General features: G+C 40.8%; 1 protein-coding gene across 4 annotated transcripts in view; it reads right to left on the bottom strand.

Moving 5' to 3' along the window:
- The window catches only part of LOC115157183 (arf-GAP with GTPase, ANK repeat and PH domain-containing protein 3), a 218,919-nt gene that overhangs the window by 3,236 nt on the left and 194,402 nt on the right, over positions 1 to 21,281 (bottom strand). For 3 of the 4 annotated variants that reach the window (XM_029705219.1, XM_029705215.1, XM_029705216.1), the window contains exons 14-16: positions 18,269 to 18,423; positions 17,343 to 17,433; positions 16,961 to 17,183 (exon numbers count right to left, since the gene is read on the bottom strand). In XM_029705219.1, the coding sequence (XP_029561079.1) occupies positions 16,961 to 17,183; positions 17,343 to 17,433; positions 18,269 to 18,423 (469 nt within the window). Of the gene's footprint in view, positions 1 to 16,960; positions 17,184 to 17,342; positions 17,434 to 17,621; positions 17,833 to 18,268; positions 18,424 to 21,281 lie in introns of those variants that run through there. The other variant, XM_029705217.1, reaches the window with a different exon arrangement.

Here is a 21,281-nt window from a genome sequence, read left to right as displayed (position 1 = left end):
TCCATTATCTCAGCCAATCATGACTAGCCAGGAAGGATCCTTTCTTTCTCCCTGTATAGCTCAGTACTCTCTCCTTGACTAAACTAGGCTCATCATTTCACATTGTTATTCCTACTTACAGATGCCATACGAGTATGTAATTAAGGTACATGAATGTTCACATGTTCAAGAAGGCATTTCTGATTGGAAAAATTATAATAATTCAAAATGGGATTTTCAATTAAATAACTAGATGTTTGTAATATAAAGCTCTGATAATCCTTCATAAAAGGACCTTCTTTGATCGTGTGGGTTGGGGTCGAAGGATATGCTGGCAGGCTTTAGAGCAACTGCATTTCGCAGCACTCATAGAGCCTAGACCACATCCGGCCACTGCAGTGTGATGTCTTAAGATCAATCCTAACCCTCACTCCATTGTCTCAAGCATGTATTTTCTCTAATATGAAGCCTAGTGTAGCCTCTGAGTGTCAGGACACTGACGATGAAAGGGCTCAGTGGAGGGGTCAAATTCTGAAACTGTATCCCACCTCCACTGATAATCGTCTGCAGCAGGAGGGTTACAGTCTAGCCAGCTATCTAAAGGTTACACATTGTGAACAGCATGTCTGCTGTGGACAATACAGGACAGGAGGAGAGGGGGACATGTTTTTATCAGCGCTGTCAGCCGTCAGTCTGAACTGGATAACTGGTGGAACCCCCACAAAGGAGGCAACCAGCGCCTGGGCCCTGGCCTCCCCTGGGGTGCCCGGGATGGGAGGCCGATCGATGGGCCTGAATGGCAGTCAGAGAGGGGGACTGGAGCTGGGGTTGGGGCTCCTTCAGTTATAGAGCCAGAGAATGGAGAAGAGAAGAGGAGGGCTACATCTCCCTCCATTCACTGCCAGTCAGACTTCTATCTCTTTATCACTCTACATCTTCAATCTCAACCCCCCCAGTTCTCTTTTCTCCCTCCCACACACAAACCGTCAAATCATCCCAAAAATTAAAATCAATACAGTGAATAGCTGGACATGCTCAGTGTGGCTCTGACCCTGCGACCCCGTCGGGCAGAGTGATAAGGGAAGTAGAAATGGGCTGTTGTTTGGGCGTCTGGGTGAGTGACAGAGAGAAGAGGCTCACACTGATAGGGGCAAACGACTCTGTCGCTGGTTGGAGTGACAAGGATCCCCCAGGACACTGACTGTCTGCTAACCAGTCTGTATGGACACTAACGCCACATCACTCAGCACAAAGTCAGTCAGTAGGCCTAGATAGCAGTCTAATTCACCTCAATCACAAATAGCTTGTGGCAATGCACCGTGATAGAATGACGCCATCTGTCGGAAGACAATGTTTAGTAGCTAAATTGTAATTATTTCGCCACTATGGCCTATTTTTTGCCTTACCGCCCTAATCTTACTACATTTGCACACACTGTATATAGACTTTTCTATTGTGTTATTGACTGTACGATTGTTTATTCCATGTGTAACTCTGTGTTGTGGTTTGTGTCGTAATGCTTTGCTCTATGTTGGCCAGGTCGCAGTTGTAAATGAAAACTTGTTCTCAACTGGCCTATCTGGTAAAATAAAGGTTCAATAAAAATAAAAACGTTTAAAAATATCTGCCAGGCCCACTATACACAGCACTCCATTTCAGCTGCTTCAGCCTTAACTACAGGGGCGAATTAGCCTCTATTCTCTACTGACGGGCCTGGCCCACCATACAGCTTTCTTTGTCAGCATCCGCAAAGAATTTGATGAACTGCTAAAGCCACTCAGCCTGGCAGATAAAAGAGTCACCCTGAACTCTCTCACTGTCCTTTACTCATTAAAAGATTGCTAATTGCACTGACAGAACAGAAATTGTTTTATGTTGAGTGCAGGGTCCATTAACACTTCACTTAAAGCCTGCATACATGCTTAGGCTATAACAAGTTATAAAGCCGTATACCTCAACGGTTTAAGTTGAGGTATAAGTGCTACAGGAATAGCACTAAACTTGCCTTATGACTTCCTATAGTGAACATTCAAAAACGAAAAAAGAACATTTTCTTAAGGATGGGGGTGCTATGAAAGCAACAATGTAACCCTAATGGCAGGAGATTGGAGCGATGTAAGCCCTCCATCAAACCCCAGTCTGTCATTATATATGGACAAGGCTGTTAGAAGATCAATGGGAACACAGAACCAGTGGATTGCTCTGGGTAGGAGGCTGACAGCCCATCCCACCCCCTGGTTTCCACTCTCCACCACAAGAACCAAGGCCGAAGATCAAGTATGTGTGAAAACTTCATGAATATCTGATCGATTTTGGGTAATTGTCTGAACAAATATACTACCAGATTTTGTTTGGGTAAATTAGGAATTTGTGATGAAGTCAAACAGAGTGGTTGGTCAAAGTTTTCTTCTGAGAGCTAACCCACTGAATGAATGCCAGATCGGGGGAGGAGAACACAGTGAATTGACATGAGCTAAATGAGGCAGAAAGTTAGCGCCAGGACGTGAAACAAAAAGGCTGAGAACCATTAACAAGATGTCAACGTATTCACAAAGCAATCTCAAAGTAGAAGGGCTGATCTGGAATCAGGTCCTCCCCTGTAGAATCTTGTTCATTATGATCTAAAAGGCAAAACTGATCCTATAGCCTCTTTGTGAATACAGGCCTTGAAGCCACAAAATCAGCCTAACATATTTCCAAAAAGACCTCAATCCCAGTACTTCAGGTCCAAATGCATCCACACTAGTAGTTTAAAGAGTTCTGTTCAAGAAAATGGAAAGCACCCAGCCAGGCCAGTGGTGGGGACTCAAATTCCTTAGCTGCTGCACCACTTGAAAGGTAGAGTATGAAAGGAAGTGAAATGGTAATCCCGCCTCCGTCTTTTGTTTGAAATAGAACAACAATCCAAACAGAGGTAGGGTTTAGTCAGTCAGGGGGAAAGCAGAGACCCTTGAAAAGGACACTTCCTCTCCGCAGGAGGAAGAAAAATAAAATCAGCAGATTTAGCATGTCAAAGAGGGAGGAGAAAATAGAGGGAGAAAGAGAGGAGATAGAGAGTGAACTTTCTCAGCAGGGCATGATATTCAGGAAATCATGCCGATGGTTACCTTTGACACACACACACACACACACACACACACACACACACACACACACACACACACTGCTTTCCCCACCTTTGCGCAAATACAGTACTCGCACCAAATTCCTCTGTTGCTTAGGGGACAGAGGAGACTTGTAGAAAAGAGAGTGAGAGCAAAGACCTCAATGAAAACCTCTGATTTTGTCTCTATAAATGATAAAGCATTAGTGCTTGGTGCAGCATTCATTTCCTCAGTCATTAAGTGTTATATCTATGTGCAGTGATGATCATTTATTTACCTTATAGCTGACCATAAGTTTAGTCTAAAGTCACAGAGGGTCTCTCAGAAGACCAAAAGAAACGGTAAAATAGGATGTTAGATTCTGCTTGTTAGTTCCTGAGCTGAGCAAAGGATTCTGACCTTCACGTAATTAAGTGGCAAATGGTGGAATGATTCTCCTCAACCCAGCCCACGGAGTCAACAACACATGACTGGATCCACATAAAGGGAACAAACAAGGATAATTAGTCAAGCTCCAAAGACAAAGCCAAATAGGGATTTATTGGGGGAAAGAGACTGAGGCAGATGGGGTGGGACCATGGTAGCATTGAGTAAAGTGTCAGCGAATAGGCAAGACCAGAGAATGACCAATCCAGGCCTCCTCTAATAAAGGTACCGTTGATTGGTCCACACATTAAGGGAGGAATCAGGATGCCCCCCCCCCCCCAAACAATCAGGGTAACTCCCCCCACACCCCTCCTCCCTGCTCCTCAACTTTCACATCAAATAGATGCACAGAGAGAGGAGTGGTGGAGGGGGGGACTAGGCAATCTAAACACCTCTCACAGTGGGAGGGGGCGGCCTGTATAGGAGCGATTCCCATGCAACAGCCGGCAGTTTCACTAACACATATTGAGAGAGAGAGCGAGAGAGAGGAATGCTATTAGGCCTTAAAGAAAGAGTACACAGAGCAGAATACCTGACCACTGTGACCCAAAATTAAGGAAAGCTTTAACTATGAACAGACTCAGTGAACATAGCCTTGCTATTGAGAGAGGCCGCTGTAGGCAGACCTGGCTCTTGAGAGAAGATAAGCTATGTGCACACTGCCCATAAAATTAGGTGGAAACTGAGCTGCACTTCATAACCTTCTGCCAAATGTACGACCATATTAGAGACACATATTTCCCTCAGATTACATAGACCCACAAAGAATTCGAAAACATGTCCAAATTTGATAAACTCCCATATCTATTAGGTGAAATAGCACAGTGTGCAATCACAGTAGCAATATTTCTGACCTGTTGCCACAAGAAAAGGGCAACCAGTGAACAACAAACACCATTGTAAATACATACTATATTATCTGTCAATTTATTTTCCCTTTCATACTTTTACTTTTTTCTTTTACTTCAAAAGTTTGGATTTGAAATCAAACAATGACTGAGGTTAAAGTGCAGACTGTCAGCTTTAATTTGAGTATGTTTTCATCCATACAGGGTGAATCGTGTAGAATTTACAGCAGTTTTGTACATAGTCCCCCCATTTTAGGGGAGCAATGGTATTGGGATAAATTCCCTCATATGTCTATTAAAAGTAGTAAACAGTTTAGTATTTGGTCCAATATTCCTAGTACGCAATGATTACATCAAGCTTGTGACTCTACAAACTTGTTGGATGCACTTGCTATTTGTTTTAGTTGTGTTTCAGATCATTTTGTTCCTAATAGAAATGAATGGTAAATATTGTACCATAAGCAAGTCAGTTAAGAACAAATTCTTATTTACAATGACGGCCTAGGAAAAGTGGGTTAACTGCCTTGTTCAGAGACAGAAAGACAGATTTTTACCTTGTCAGCTCTGGGATTTGATCTAGCGGTTACTGGCCCAACGCTCTAACCACTAGGCTCCCTGCCGCCCCTAATGCATTTACATTTTAGTAATTTAGCAGATGCTCTTATCCAGAGTGATTTACAGTAATGAGTGCATACATTTTTCGTACTTTATAATGGTCCCCCGTGGGGAATCGAACCCACAACCCTGGCATTGCAAGCGCCATACTCTACCAACCGCCACACGGACCATAGTGTCATTTTAGAGTCACTTTTATTGTAAATAAGAATATAATATGTTTCTAAACATTTCTACATGAATGTGGATGCCATGATTACGGATAATCCTTAATGAATCGTGAATAATGACGAGTGAGAAAGTTACAGACTCACAAATATCATGCTAACCTCCCCTGTTATTGTCATGGTGAGAGGTTAGCATGTCTTGGGGGTATGATATTTGTGTGTCTGCAACTTTCTCACTCCTCATTATTATTATTATTCACGATTTATTCGGGATTATCTGTAATAATGGTAGCATCCACATTAATGTAGAAGTGTTTAGAAACATATTCTATTCTTATTTACAATAAAAGTGACAATACATTATTTACCATTCATTTCTATTGCGAACAACAATCTGAAACACAACCAAAACAAACAGCAAATGCATTCAACAAATTTGTAGCGGCACAAGCTTGATGTAGTCATTGCGTGCTACGAATATGGGACCAAACATGTAACTTTTAACTACTTCAATACACATAATATCTGCGTTTAGATTATTTGCCTGTAATTTGTGGAACAATCTGCAGAGTTCAGTGCAGTTATATGTGCTGGTGCCACTCAGGCTGTTTAAATGATTGATTGAGGACCTCTATGTAGTTGAATGTGATTGTTTTTTAAATATGTTTAATTTGTTATTGTGTGCTGAATTATATTGTTTTATACACATACGTATATTTTATTATTCTGTTTTTATTGTAATGTATACAGGGCTTTCTTGTAAAATTGATTTTTGATCTCAATGTGACTCAATGTTTAAATAAAGGTTAAATAAAATAAAAAATAAGTGAATTTGTCCCAATACTATTGCTCCCCTAAACTTTTTTGATTTCAAATCCAAATTTTTCGAGTATAGAGCCAAAAGCAGAAAGAAATGCCTCACTGTCTCAATAACTACAGAGGGCATTGTATTTGCACATTGCTACAACACTGTCTGTACACAGTAAAAACTGGAGAATGTTTTTTCCGGAGTTAAAATTATTTTCCTCTCAAGTAGTCAAATTAAATCATTTTAGAGTGTAATTATTACCAGCGGCCGCTAGAGTGGGAGCAGAAATACAGATTAAATTCTATTGGAGTAAAACAGCATGACCACAATCACTAATGTTGGTTAAATTTAGATTTTGCCGCAATTGTCCATTTGCAAGTGTCTCGCGAATGGAAAGAGTAGACAGATCGAGAGCGAGGATCCGCCGAACATCAGAAGTAATTCACAGAACCACAGAATTTCTTCATTTCTATACTTAATTAGAATTCCAGGTAAGTTCACTGCTTTGGTTAACTTTGTGTCCAAATTAAAACTATTGAGCAACATTACAGCTAGCTAGCATTGTAGTGTAGGCTTACTGTTACTGCACGACTTGCATAGTCAGATGCTAATGTGAGCATCTAGCTAGAGCTAATTAGCTAGCTGGCTACAGTAACATTAAGTTATACCACTTTTAGTGGTTCATGGACAGTATGTACGCCCGATGGATCGGTGCATCACCTGTTTTAAATTTTCAACAGAGCGGTATTAGCTATTATCAGTAGCTAGCGGACTTTACTGACTACTGCCAGCAGGTTAGTCAGTGCAACATGTGTTTTACTCTGAAAAGCGAGCTGTTAGCAGACAGTTAGCGGCAGTTGGTCTGTGCTACATGTGTGTTTCACTCAAGTTTAGAGCTATTAGACAGTTTTTAGCTGCAGTTTGGTCGGTGCGACACGTGCATTTTACTCTGAACAGAGCTGATGGACAGTTTTAGAGCAGTTTGGGCGGTGCAACACGTGTGTTTTACTCTGAACTTTAGAGCTAGACTAGAGGTGTTTGAGTTTCTTCTAAAGAAACAAGACCTTGGTGTGCTGGAGATTTGTTTACCCCAAGACCCAAATCCTGATGGTGAGTTGCTTATTAGCTTAGAGCTTCACATTCATCCATACAGTCCTGGCTAGTCTAACACATGTTCTGAATATGTGAGACAAGCAGATATATCTGCTGATTTCTTTTCTCATTTTGATATTTTAAAATGATCTTTGTTTCTGTGCTCACCTCTCCCACCCCTTTTAGAACAGTAGTGGGCCTAGTCAATTCAAAATGTTACATTTTTGCATTCCACTTGTCATTAACAAAAGTCCTCTAATCATAATAATGGATGTTTCCACCTAAATTGTGTTATAATTACAGTGTTAATCACACCAGTTAAATGTTAACATGATTGCTAGATTCGTTGAGCTCCTCTGCAAGCAGCTCCTTATCAAAATACAGTGGAGACAATGAGGGGGACTCCGATGACACTATTATATTGCAGCAGAGTCCTGCTACAAGAAAGACAGGTGAGGATAATCGTCTATCTCATGAAAGTACTGAAAATGTACAGATTAAACAAATGCCAAACTTGAAGATTGAGTGATAAATTACATCAATGAAAGTTGTGAAAGGGTGATCATGGTGTGTTTTATTATACTTGCTATTTCATTGCTGTTTTAAAAGTGTTAGTGTGTTCCCTTTTTAAATTACTCCGACTTAGATGATTGAAGACATTCTGAAGAACAAACCTGAAGGAGAGAGGATCATGAATGAGTATGCTCGGACAAAAAGCCTAACAGATAGCAGAAGACGCGATATGGTCAAGATATTGGTTGCACAAATGACAAGTGAACATGGGTATACGTCATATGCTCATTACATACCTTACCACCTAACAACATTTTTAGCAGAAGTTGTGATTTGCACATCAATACTTTTGTTTGGAACTCAAACAGTAAAGTGTGTTTGTCTAGGGCAAGTCCTTCAAGGTGTGTTAAAGAGGACTACGCAAAGGGCATCATTGCCTTGTTCCCATACCTGGCCGATCCTAGGAGCAAGTTTGGTTATGTAAGTACATTAAAACCAAAGTCCAACCTTTTTAACTCTCTGGGACTCTTACACCTTGAATTTTTTTCGGAATGTCAATATTTAAATAGTTGTTTTACTGTTTGGTGATGTTTTTAGTGAAACTAAAGATCTGTTAACATGTCTATATGCCCACCATCTCTGCTGTCTCTCCTAAGCTCAACTCTGGTGGTATAAAAGCCCAGTTAAGTTCTGCACTGTGAGGGTCAGACCTGTTGAATGAGAAAATCTTCATCTATGTTCATCTGTAGTTTTAAGGATAAAAATGAATATGAAGATATTTTAACCTGCTCACTCAAACGGAAATATACTTTACTTTAGGAGCATTATTACAATGCAGAAGATGGGAGTGGATATCTAGCATGGAGACTGAAATGTGTTCAAAGGGAAGCATCAGAGGGACGACAGAAGACCATGAGTCAGTCACTGACGTGTAAGTGATTCTGATTGTAGTTAGTCTCCTTCATGACACATGACCAGAGAATAATACGGAAAAAAAAAATGTTTGAAATGTATGCATTCACTACTGTAAGTCGCTCTGGATAAGAGCGTCTGCTAAATGACTAAAACGTAAACGTAAACGTAAACATAATTGTATGTAAACATCTGTATAAGCAAGTGTTTCTTAGTCTCTTACTCTTTAGTATTTCTTAGTATTAATTCTGTTTCTGAGTCAAATAAATCCTGAGTCAAATAAATCCTACTTTTTATCTGGTGACTTAACTGCATGCATGGCCATCCTTGCAGAGTTTCTTACAACCCCAGTAATCTGTAAAAATTTCACCATGTTACAGGTAGTTCAAAAGCTGGTAGAGGCCTCTTCAGAGAGGAAAACTGTCCAACAACAGAAAGCCTGTGTTGTGAGGCCATTGCACTGATGAAGCATAAAGCTGATGAAGCAATTGTAAAGGAGAAGATGATGCAGACCTTCTACCTATCGCCAAAAGATGGTTCATGACCCAGTGAAGTCCTCTGAAATATTCACAGCGTTTCCAAGATTCCAAGACATAGCAGGAATGGTATGTGGATCTTCGACTGCCTTGCCTTGAAACTGTCAGGACAATCGTTTTCTGTTCTACAACAGTCTGATTAGGACTGTGATATATTACATGATGATAGTACCACACCATAATGTTTACTGTTCTACAACAGTCTGATTGGGACTATGATATATTACATGATGATAGTGCCACACCATAATGTTTACTGTTCTACAACAGTCTGATTGGGACTGTGATATATTACATGATGATAGTGCCACACCATAATGTTTACTGTTCTACAACAGTCTGATTAGGACTGTGATATATTACATGATGATAGTACCACACCATAATGTTTACTGTTCTACAACAGTCTGATTAGGACTGTGATATATTACATGATGATAGTGCCACACCATAATGTTTACTGTTCTACAACAGTCTGATTGGGACTGTGATATATTACATGACGATAGTGGCACACCATAATGTTTACTGTTCTACAACAGTCTGATTAGGACTGTGATATATTACATGATGATAGTACCACACCATAATGTTTACTGTTCTACAACAGTCTGATTAGGACTGTGATATATTACATGACGATAGTGCCACACCATAATGTTTACTGTTCTACAACAGTCTGATTGGGACTGTGATATATTACATGACGATAGTACCACACCATAATGTTTACTGTTCTACAACAGTCTGATTGGGACTATGATATATTACATGATGATAGTGCCACACCATAATGTTTACTGTTCTACAACAGTCTGATTGGGACTGTGATATATTACATGATGATAGTACCACACCATAATGTTTACTGTTCTACAACAGTCTGATTAGGACTGTGATATATTACATGATGATAGTGCCACACCATAATGTTTACTGTTCTGTCTTGACTTATTCCATCTTGTCTGCAGATTGAGCAAGATTTTAGTCTGATGTTTGGTGATGCAACCTCTGCAAAGTTCCTGGAGAAGTGGCCTACTCTCTACAAGCAGAAAGTCATTGACCAAAGCCGTGGCCTCACACAAACAGGCGACCTGCAAGACCTGGTTCAAAATGCTGAATCCACAACAGAAGTGGAAAATGGTATGCTGGAATAAAATGATTATACTAATGGAAGGGAGCATTATTTTTGAAAGCAAAATGGAATGATGTAACTTTCAGTGAAAATGTGTACTTTCAGGATGGGACAGTGACATGACATCCATTTTGGTCCTTGTCCACCTTCTGCCACCGTCAACTCATGGCCGCAAGAGACCAGGAAAAATCTCAGCCAGACTCGCCAGTGACCACATTGTGAAGTTTATCTAGGTGAGGTTACAGTTGACTGTTCTGTCCCCATTCCTAATCCTAATAACTACTTTTAAGATTAGGGACAAATCATGGTAAGATCATGTGTAGCTGTAATTTACATTTTCCCAAACTGTTTGTGAACAGTGACTCATTTTAATAGCACACTAATGAAGTTCTTGTGTCACAGACTGGGACCAGCATCCAGGGGCATCTGGAGAGAATCATGGAAAGCCTTCAACCCCATCTGCTTGCTGTGGGGACCAAGAGGAGTGGGATTCACCAGTACTTCATTGTGATTGACAAACATGCAATAACTTGTAAGTCACCAGACTCTCTTGCCTGTTTTGATGAGCTTTTCAAAGCTCATTTTGTCTTCCGTACCTCGTACAACCAGGATCTGGTAAATGTGTACAACTTCTTGCAAACCACAATTTATGAAATTGATGTTGATACCACTAAGGTTAATCTTAGGGTTGCAGAGTTGAGGTATTGGATGCTGCATTGAGTTACTCAAAGTTTTGAAGTTGCAAACGGTTAAAACGCAGCATAGGAAATAACCTTTTTCATTTCACACAGAAACCTATTCATATCATTCATCTAAAATGTTGTGTTTTGCTTGCAAAAGCCCCCAGGTAAATGCTAATTCCTTAACGAAACACGAAGTTGGTCCACGGACTTTGTCCAGGAAAGACACTTCATCTTAAATGCGGTCAGGCTGGTTGTTCTCAAGTTTATGGGACTTTTTCTGGGTTCAGAAAGCATCTTTATAAAGCACATGAACCTTGTTCTGATCATGGTGAAGGCCCCTCTACAGCTGAATATGTAGCAGTATGTAATTTTGATGACTTGCCATCAACAAGTTCCCCTTCTTCCATGGAAGAGATAGTTGAAGATATTTATATTCACGCTAAAGAATCTGTGAAGAAGTGTCTGTCTATACAGGAGCCTATTAAAAGTGACATTGAGAGTAAAATTGATCAGTGTTTTGAAAAAAATGAAAATCCTTTTGGTGTATTAAATTCTGAAAGTAAGAGAAGGCAGTATTTTACAGAAAAGTGGGGAAGGGTAGACCCAGTGAATACGTTCTTGGTACTAGATTTGATACACGATGCAGTCGGACTACTGGAGGCTATGATCAAATTGTTGTTACTGATACATTTGTTTACATCCCAATTTTGAAAACATTACAGTTTATTTAAAAACACCCTAATATAAAGGCGATGATGCAGACTGATTCCAGTTCAAGAAAACTTTACGACTTATTTATTTTATATTTATTTAACTAGGCAAGTCAGTTAAGAACAAATTCTTATTTTCAATGACGGCCTAGGAACAGTGGGTTAACTGCCTTGTTCAGGGGCAGAACGACAGATTTTTACCTTGTCAGCTCGGGGATTCGATCTTGCAACCTTTTGGTTACTAGTCCAACGCTCTACAAATTATTTGTCTTGATGAGCATTTTAATGCAGATAGAGTTGGGTGTACAACAGACGGACCTTACGTAGTTGATGTTAAAGAGCTTTTCTGTCACAAAGTATTTGATATACAGATGTCTTACAGTTGTGCTGATTCAAGTTTGTTTATTGTCCCATACTGTTCCCTGTGATTCTAAAAACTGCACAGTAAGCTCTTTAAAACCATGATGTATTGTATTGCAATATTGGCTTTTTTATTTACTTTTAATAAAGTGGGGACAGATGCCAAAATGTCATTTTACAGAGGCCACAATTTTATTTTCTCATCAGTGTTTTTGATATGTGAGATGCCAGTTTCACAAAATCCTCCATGTCATTGTTAGATGAGCTTTTTTATGTACATGTATTAAAGTGAATAGAGGCCAACATTTCATTTCTGTCCACAATTTTATTTTATTATCATCAGTATTTTGATGTATGTATTGCAAATGCCTTACATTTAAGAATAAAGTGCTTTGTTAAATACTGACTTCTGATTTATTGACGTTAAGTTTAGTTGTACAAATGCCACTCTTGACTGATAATATTAAATCATATATTGAGTGAACTGGCAGAGTTTTCATTTTAAGCAAAATAGAGTAAATTACAGTTTTTAGAGTTATATAAAGACTGAATAGAGTAGAAATAACTGAAAAAAATGTACTCTGTAACAAGAGTAATTTTCACTCTTTTTAGACTTGGACCAAACACTATCTTTGAGTAAAAATGTATTAAATTTGAGTAAGAAATGGCACTTTCCACAGATAATATTCAATTCTATATTGAGTGAATTGGCAGTAGAGTTGTTTACATGTTAAGCTAAATAGAGTAAATTACAGTTTGTAGAGTTAAATATAAACACTGAATAGAGTAGAAATAACTCTGAAAATTTAACTCTGCAACAAGAGTAATTTTTACTCTATTTAGACTGGGACCAAATATTATATTTTGTAGAGTATAATTGTATTCAATTTCATAGCGTGTACATAGCCATAACATAAAATTTGAAATGTCTCTATTCTTTTGAAAAATTTGGGAGTGTAATGTTTACTGTTAATGTTTGATTGTTTATTAACTATTCCACTTACTTTGACAATTTAAACATGTTTCCCATGCCAATAAAGAAAGCCCTTTGAATTGAATGGAGAGAGAAAGATAGAGAAAGCTGGGAGAAGGGGACAGAAAGTGAGGAAAATAAAAGTGAGAAAAAACAAAATCACCCACAACGGACAGAAAGCAGGGCCCCAGAGCTTCAAAGGTTGCTAGGGGTGAGAAATGACAGAACAACCCAGTAAATGTCAACAGTAAAACTCCTAAATAAGACTCCCTACAGTCAACAACAGGGGTACAGCTTAGATGTTATCCTCAATCAGTGCTTGACATCTTTTTACTTCTTTTGAAACTATCTCAAGGGCATCAGACTGCTAAACAGCCATCACTAGCACATCAGAGGCGGCTGCCTATAAACATAGATTAGAAATCACTGACCACTTTTAGAAATGGATCACTAGTCACTTTAATAATGTTTCTGTATCTATCATTACTCATCTCATATGTATGAGCGGAGTACCAGCACTTCAAATTTTCTACTGCTTGAGTTCCTATTCCTCTTATAGAACATTAGCTCAAAAGTATTGCTCCTGAATCTAAATATAAACAGTAGCGGCACCGAAATGAGTACTGGCACCTATTTCAGTCTAAGTCAAACACTGTTCTCAACTAAGAATAACAACTACATAAGAACCATGATCTAGAATCTAACTCTCTAGGATAAAACCCATACTTCTTCACTCATGCATATATAATGTTGGCTCAGAGATGATGGTTCTATAGTATGGTTCTAGAATGAAACTGCTGTTTTGTTGGGGTTGAGCATTCTGGTTGAGTGGTTTGGCCAGTCGTTCTTTTGAGAGGCCAGTAGAGGAGCATCTGTTAGCCCTGGGCTAGCGGCAGGCAGGGCAGGATGAGTTGAATATATTGTGACATTAATGAGGTTGACACCGTCCCTATGATGGAGTGGCTGTGTTTTTGTGCCAGCGAAGACTAACACCCTTAAACGCTCTCGCTGTTAACCCCTACTGCCCCTGTCCTCTCCAACAAAACTCTGGGACAATGACACGTACACCACACATGCACCCATTCACTTACATAAAACACCATTGCTTGGCAAAATGATTATCATTCAATCCAGTCCAGCTCACACAAATGATTCTTCCTTGAAGCAGATGTATTGAGGCGAAATGCCAAATTGTATATCTGTTGTAAAAATAATAATTTATTATTTTCTTTCATTTATAAGGCATTTTGTAAGAGATAATTTAAATGATATAAATCGCTTGCTACAGCAATCTGCTTCAGTTGGCCCTATATTAGTTAATTTCCTCCATCTACCTTGCTGGTGCTGAAACATAGTGGCATGTTGGGTAATTAGTGTTGAATCGTCTCCCCGGCGGGCGGGGCTAATCAGTGACCTGTGGGTTTCATTTGGAGAGACAGCCATGGCACCGTGCTGGACTGGACGGGAGACCCCCGCTCCACTCATTCATTTGTCTAAATTAATTACCCACCTCCACCAGAGCTCCTGGCAAGGCCAGCTATTCTAAAGCCTCTTTGGAGAGTTGGAGTGTGGCCGCTTGCCGGTTGATGTTCCCGCACCCCTAACCTGTGAGTATCCGGACAGGCTCTGCGCTCTGTGGTTTGGGAACTTTGGGGTTCTGGGGGGAAAGAGGATCATTATGGATTAGCTTGATCCAAGAGAAGGCTAAACTACAGCCTCTCTGCAATCCACACTGGGGTCGTAATTCTAAAAACAGCTGAGAACAAGGGATGAGAAAGAGGGATGAGAACGAGTGATGCTGCATCCATTGTCCCAGACACTGTGTCCGTTCGAGAAGGAGGGAGTTAAAATGAGTGCGCAGGTTTCGATGGGTTAGTGATGTGATTCATTTGTATTACCACGCAGCCCCTGCAGGCAGCATGTGGGAGCGGCAAATTATTTCTGAACCAAAGTGAAGGAGGAGGAGGGCTCGTCTCCTCTCTCTCCTCTCCTCTGGTCGTCAGAGCAGAGCTATTACCTGGCCATGGCCAAGGGCCCCGCATGGCGCTCCAACCTACAGAGGGGTGACAGTAAAGTGGCCAGCGCCGGTGAGGGATAGCCTTCCACATCCGTTCACGCTCCCGGACATCTTCCTCCCCAAATGAGACACATGGGAGGAGGGGTGAGGTGAGGGAGGCATGTGTATGGTGGATTCCCCCTCTTCCTTCCCCGTCAAAATAGTGAGTAGTGTTTTCTCTCATGAGTGTGTCAGTGTGTGTGTGTGTGTGTGTGTGTGTGTGTGTGTGTGTGTGTGTGTGTGTGTGTGTGTGTGTGTGTGTGTGTGTGTGTGTGTGTGTGTGTGTGTCTGTCTGTAGTGTTTTCTCTCACGTGTGTGTGAGTGTGTGTGTGTGTGTGTGTCTGTAGTGTTTTCTCTCACGTGCATGCCAGACAATTAGAGGTGGCGTGGAGATCATGTCGACCGCCAGACACTAATTAAAGGAACAACTCCCCTCCAATATGCTGACTGGAGAAAGATCCCAGCGCTGCATTTCTTAAGATTTATGGCCCAGGAGAAATGTATGTCATCATGCTCTATTGATGTACACACACATCATTTATGGCATACCAATAAATAAATATATTTTATTCATTAAATTATTGGGTGATACATTTAAACTACCTCTGAAAGCCGTTGATGGCACTGGAGAATTCTGATAAAAAAAATACTAAATTTATTAGTCCTTCAAAAGATACAAACCAATACAAAAACCACCACAAAACTAGCCTACATGATGATGAGTACTGACAAGTGTTGATATCTACATAAACCTGACTATAATGCAAATCTGTACATTCTTCTTTCACATAAGAATTTCTAAAAAAGCTAAACCACTCTTGTGGATGAACGGCTTTTAAGTAAAAATGTTAAAAAGCTGAGGAGCGAGCCGGCAGAACTAGTGTTGCAGGAGACATTCAATCAGATCTGAGGCTCATCTACAGGTAGCCTAGTTACTGAGTCGTTTAAATTAGGTGTCACTAATGTTTAGTAGGAGGTGGGGTGGGAACGCTACACCAGCTGCCTGGGTGCCATCACGAAGCTGCACCATGTCACCACGGTGACACAGTTAACATCAGAAACTCTTCAAATCCAAGGGAAGATGATGAGACCATAGAGATAGAACAATCTCAAAGTTTAATCTTGAAGTTTTATCTTAATGTTCAATCTCTATAGACGAGACAACAAAGTAAGATTTATATGGTGGGGATCAGATTGGAGATAATATATTCATTCACCTTTTTGTCTCCTATATTTGCTCAACAGATGCTTTGTGGTGATAGAGGAGCAGGGCTAAAGGTAATGGAATCCTCCTCCTTCATGGGATTTCTGAGAAAACAAGTATTCCTCTTTTGTCCAGATCGCTGCCAACAAATAGATATCGGCATTTTAATAATCATGGATCAACGATTACCTATGAGATATTAAGAAATGCTGTTTTCCTCTGACAATCAGTTGTTTATAATGACTATTTAATCTCAGTGACTCCAATACAATAAATGGTAACAATGAGACCAAAAGATGAAAAACCAAGCCATTTAGCACTTGAGTAGAAAATCTTTACATCTTCTCTTAATGTAGGTCAGAAACAGTACAGACACTACAGACCGTTCTTCTATAGTGGGACAGAGAGAGGGATGGCAGCCGGGCCCTGTGTGATGGATACGTGACAGGGCCCTGATGGGTCCTGGGGCTCTGCCCCTGGGGTGGGCTCTAACACCATAATGGGCTCCTTAATTACCTGCTCATCCACACACAGGGTCATTAGTCAGAGAGACACGCTGGGCCTCAACTGTCACCCAGAGACAAACAACCCTCATTGGGGAGAGAGAAGAGGGGACCAGACCTTGGTTTACTTGGTGCTGGTCAGAGGCATTTAGCAGGTATGTGCAAAGTGATGTCACACACGCACACTTACCATTATTAATGTAGACAGAGAGACATATGAGGGGTACTGACCAGTAAACCAAAAGACAAATGAATAGACCTGTAGACCGGTAGACAGACAGACAGTACAGACACACAATGAAACCCACACCAAACAGACAGATGTGGGGTACTGACCTGGTGCTGTCAGCGCCCACCTTGGTGTACCCCTCCAGGGCCCCCTCCCAGACACTGTTGGCCATGGTGTTGCCTATAGCCATCAGCACCATGCTGAGCTCCACAGGCCAGTCATCCAGGTCCAGAGACCTCACCCTCGACAGGTGGGTCCCCAGGTTCCTGTGGATCCCTGAACACTCTATACAGATCAGAGCCCCCAGGTTCAGACTGGCCCAGTCAGGGTCTGGGAGAGGAGGAGAAAAAGAGAGACTTACAGCATTGTAAAACAAGTCTGCTTATCATCTGTGCTCTCTTTGTCACGTAGTGTACAGTACCTGGCACTTAACGTCTTGGGAATCATTGACATATAGCTCTGATGATGTTGACAAGGTACTGTACTCACTGGCTGTATCACAGTCCACACAGAAGCTGTTCCCTCTCACGTTCCTTATGGACTGAATGGATGCCGCATCACTTTGGCTGCCTAACCGGGACTGTAGGAGAGCAGAGGTGAGAGAGAGGTGAGAGAGAGGTGAGAAACAGGTAAGCAAGAGGGACTCTGTGTGAGGCATCATTACTTTACAGTGAGAAGGGGGTAAGCAAGAGGGACTCTGTGAGAGGCATCATTACTTTACAGTGAGAAGGAGGTAAGCAAGAGGGAATCTGTGAGAGGCATCATTACTTTACAGTGAGAAGGAGGTAAGCAAGAGGGAATCTGTGAGAGGCATCATTACTTTACAGTGAGAAGGAGGTAAGCAAGAGGGACTCTGTGAGAGGCGTCCTGACTTTACAGTGAGAGAATAGAGGAGACATGATTTCAGCAAGATACACATCACAAACAACAGAAGGGAAGAGAGGAGATAGGACTGGAGGCTTTGAAGGACAGGTGATCACTGAAAGATGGGGAGGCAAAGAGAGAGCGAGAGAGAGGTGGAGAGATGGGGGAGAGAAGAAAGAGAGGGGGGTAGAGAGGGAGAGGGAGAGGGAGCACAGACAAAGTATTATATGAAAATGAGTCAGTGTTGCGTTGCGTCTCCTCCCCTGTGTTCTGACACAGGCCGTGTTCCCATCTCTGAAGTCTGTCAGCTGTAATAAGAGCTCCCCCACATTGCACTGCACCTGTCTGACACACAGCCCAACACATGGCAGCTCAGAGAGAGGGAGGGGGGTGACGGGGGAGAGAGAGGAGAAGAACCGAGAGAGAAATTTGCATTCACACATCCTGAGTCTTTCCTGGTCAAGTAACGTGGTCGTGGAAAACCTTTGGGTCTAAACTAATCATGACCGGACAGACCCACTGTCTCCTTCCTCACTGTCTTTCATGCCCACCTTGTTCTTCATGCTCTCACAGGACTGCAGGCTGGCAAAAATCTGGCTCTCAATGGCTGTGACCCACAGCTCTCTCTCCTCAAACGTAGACGCTTCAAAGTGCCACATCTGGCCCGTCAGAGACACTATGGTGAACTCAAACGACTCCTCCGACTCTGGAAAACAAAACAATCACACGGACATGGTGAAATATGGCCATTTAAAATCAATGACAGAGGAAATGAAATTAAAATGACTTTCATTTTCGAAACAGCTTGGCTATTGTTGGACAAAATATTTATTCTGTAATTGATCGTTTGCCCTCTATAAAAATTGCCTAATAATAAATCTAATAAATGCCATTTAGCAGACACTTTTATCCAAGCGACTGATTGTAGTGATACTCACTGGAACCAGTATCAGGGTACCCTTACAGTAGCTACTCGATACTGATTGTGTACACTTGAAAATCATAGCCATCACTATGAATTCAAAACAACAGACTCCAACACAGTTTACTCAAAATACCCCTTTGTATTCATTCTACTGGTCTCTTTCTATTCCCGATTTCCATCCATCTATTTTTCTGTTGTTTAAATTTTCAATAAGAAACCGTTTCTTCTTTACTCTGATTAGGCCTTACACATTGTAAAATGGCTGCAGGTATTCTAATTCATTTGTAATACATTGTTCATCAGGCTTTATGAAAATGTCACCTGTCATCTGCCTGGGCATGGGCTTTGACACAACATATGCTATAACACATGTCATAATGCCTCCTCTGTTCACAAGTAACTCATTAAGACGATGATAATACAGTAGAAACTGACTGATGTAAATTTTCTAGTCCTCGGCACATGCTTGATCTCATAGACAAATGATTTGTAATTACCTAATTAGGGCCAAGCAAATATAGCAGGCTCATTTGCATAAAGCATGTTTCCCTGCCTCCAGCCGGAGACTGGAGAGGAGACTAGTCACAATGGGACTGGGCTCCTCCAACACATCTCTCATCAGCCCTCTCTTTGCACACCCAGATTTGATGTACTAAACGGAGGCAAACCAGTCTAGTATAAACAGGTCAGAATTTAGGAACATGGGATTCCAAGCCTGGTAAAAGCAGAGGTTGTGTGTTCTGGGGTTGGGAGGGACACAATACTGAGCTTTTATTTTGTAGACACCGGACATTTAGAGGTTGGTCCCTCTGTCTATACAGAACCTGATTTAGCTGATTTGGATCTGAGTGTGGAGACTATCAATCTAATCGATCCTAATCAATCCCAATTCTCTAGTGGAGGGTCTCCTCTTCAGGGGGAAAGCTATAATCCAATTAGCTCGACACCAACTTCAATTACCTGATTTAGTTTGAGACATCAACTACATGTCACAGAATCAATAAATACCTCAGAGTGTCTTATTTAAACGTAGAGTTAGGGAAAATGTATGTTTAGAAGTCTGGGTTAGGTTATGTTCAAAAGACACTCACTGGTGTAGAATAACATCATAGGAGGTTTACAGTTGTTTTATTGAAATATTTTTGGTGTTAGGTCCGATTAACCTATCAAGAATAACTTGTTAAGAAAACAGAACAAATGGCAAAAAGTATATAATTTAATAAAGAAATTCGGTCATTTTTGATACAAGAAGCCTTTATGTAATGAATGTGTCCTTTCTCCTCCTCAAATGTCCCATCATTTTCCATCTAGAAAAAAAAGCATGGCATTTAGATATGCAGCTTAGTTTTCCTCAGAGTCCAATGACGTTACACTTCTGCATTCAGCTTCTAAAAACCTGAACAAAGCTAATTATTTCGTTGACTGGCCAGGCAATAAATTGGAGGCATTAAAACACTTTCATTATGGAGATTAAAAAAGCAATGAATGGCTGATTTTTTTAAACTGATGAGGATACTTGGGAAAACAAATCTAGCTCTTCATGCGTGGAACAGACCAGTACAGGCAAGACATGAGCACTTAAAAGGCCAAACAAGCTGACAAAAACATTGACCAAACCAGATACTAGAATAGGCAAAGCCCTATTACCCATTGATGTGAACGGGAATATAAGTTCTAATAGTTATACATCTATGGTAGCGTCATAGTATCAGAGTGACAACAGTAGTATCATAATATGCTGATAGAGTTCGTTGATATTGCTTTTTAATGCAGGATCTGTCACAGCCTCACAGGAGAGGTAATTCCATTCTGTGAAAAGTCAAAGTAATTCTGTACCATGTTAGCACAACGATTAAGGTCAAAATGTTCTCCTCCAAGACGATATATACCAGGAGTGAACAATACAATGAGGTATTACTGTTGCTATTTCAAAGCCATCTGCTACCATGATGATGACTAAGACAGCTAGTGCTCCTGATGTTACCCAATGGGTACAGTTAGCACACAGCTAACAGAAGAACGCATGTGGGGATTCAAGCACACATTAACACCAGCAATTAGCATTAACCCTGTGATCTGATCATATAATTGATCCAGCAGCTACACAATCAACAAGTCATTTCCAATTAGATGTGTACAGAGACAGGGCATTGGGTGGACATGGAGCAACATAAGCTAAACCCAATAGGAGGGAACAACTGTTACTGTGGAGAATAAGGAGGTAGATATGATGATTACCTTAATTAACATATAACACAAAAAATAAACGAGAGCCAATGGCTGTGGTGTGGTGGAGTGAAGCAAGATGAGAGAAGGCATCGTCTTCTACAATGTCTGTCCTCCTGTCCACAATTTACCATGCATCATAAAACTGTTAGTTAGTGGGCTTTTAAGTTCATGGTTCATCAGCCTGGATGCCTTTAAACAACAACAATGACATAAAATGTATAAATAATATAAACTGCAGATTTGGTCAATTAAGATAGACACTAATTGGTATCGTTAGATATTTTGAAACAATGAGATCAGGCCTCTGAGCATAGATATTTAGAGATCATTGGTCCACGTTTGATGCTGAGCTGTCTCTACTCCTAATGATTGTCCCTCCACTCCACAGCAGATGGTCCACTGGGAGAAGT

Source organism: Salmo trutta, chromosome 21 (assembly GCF_901001165.1).
Source record: "Salmo trutta chromosome 21, fSalTru1.1, whole genome shotgun sequence".
NCBI classification, from domain to species: domain Eukaryota; kingdom Metazoa; phylum Chordata; class Actinopteri; order Salmoniformes; family Salmonidae; genus Salmo; species Salmo trutta.
Note: the sequence above shows the minus strand (reverse complement) of the source record. Positions and strands in the feature narration are given on the sequence as shown.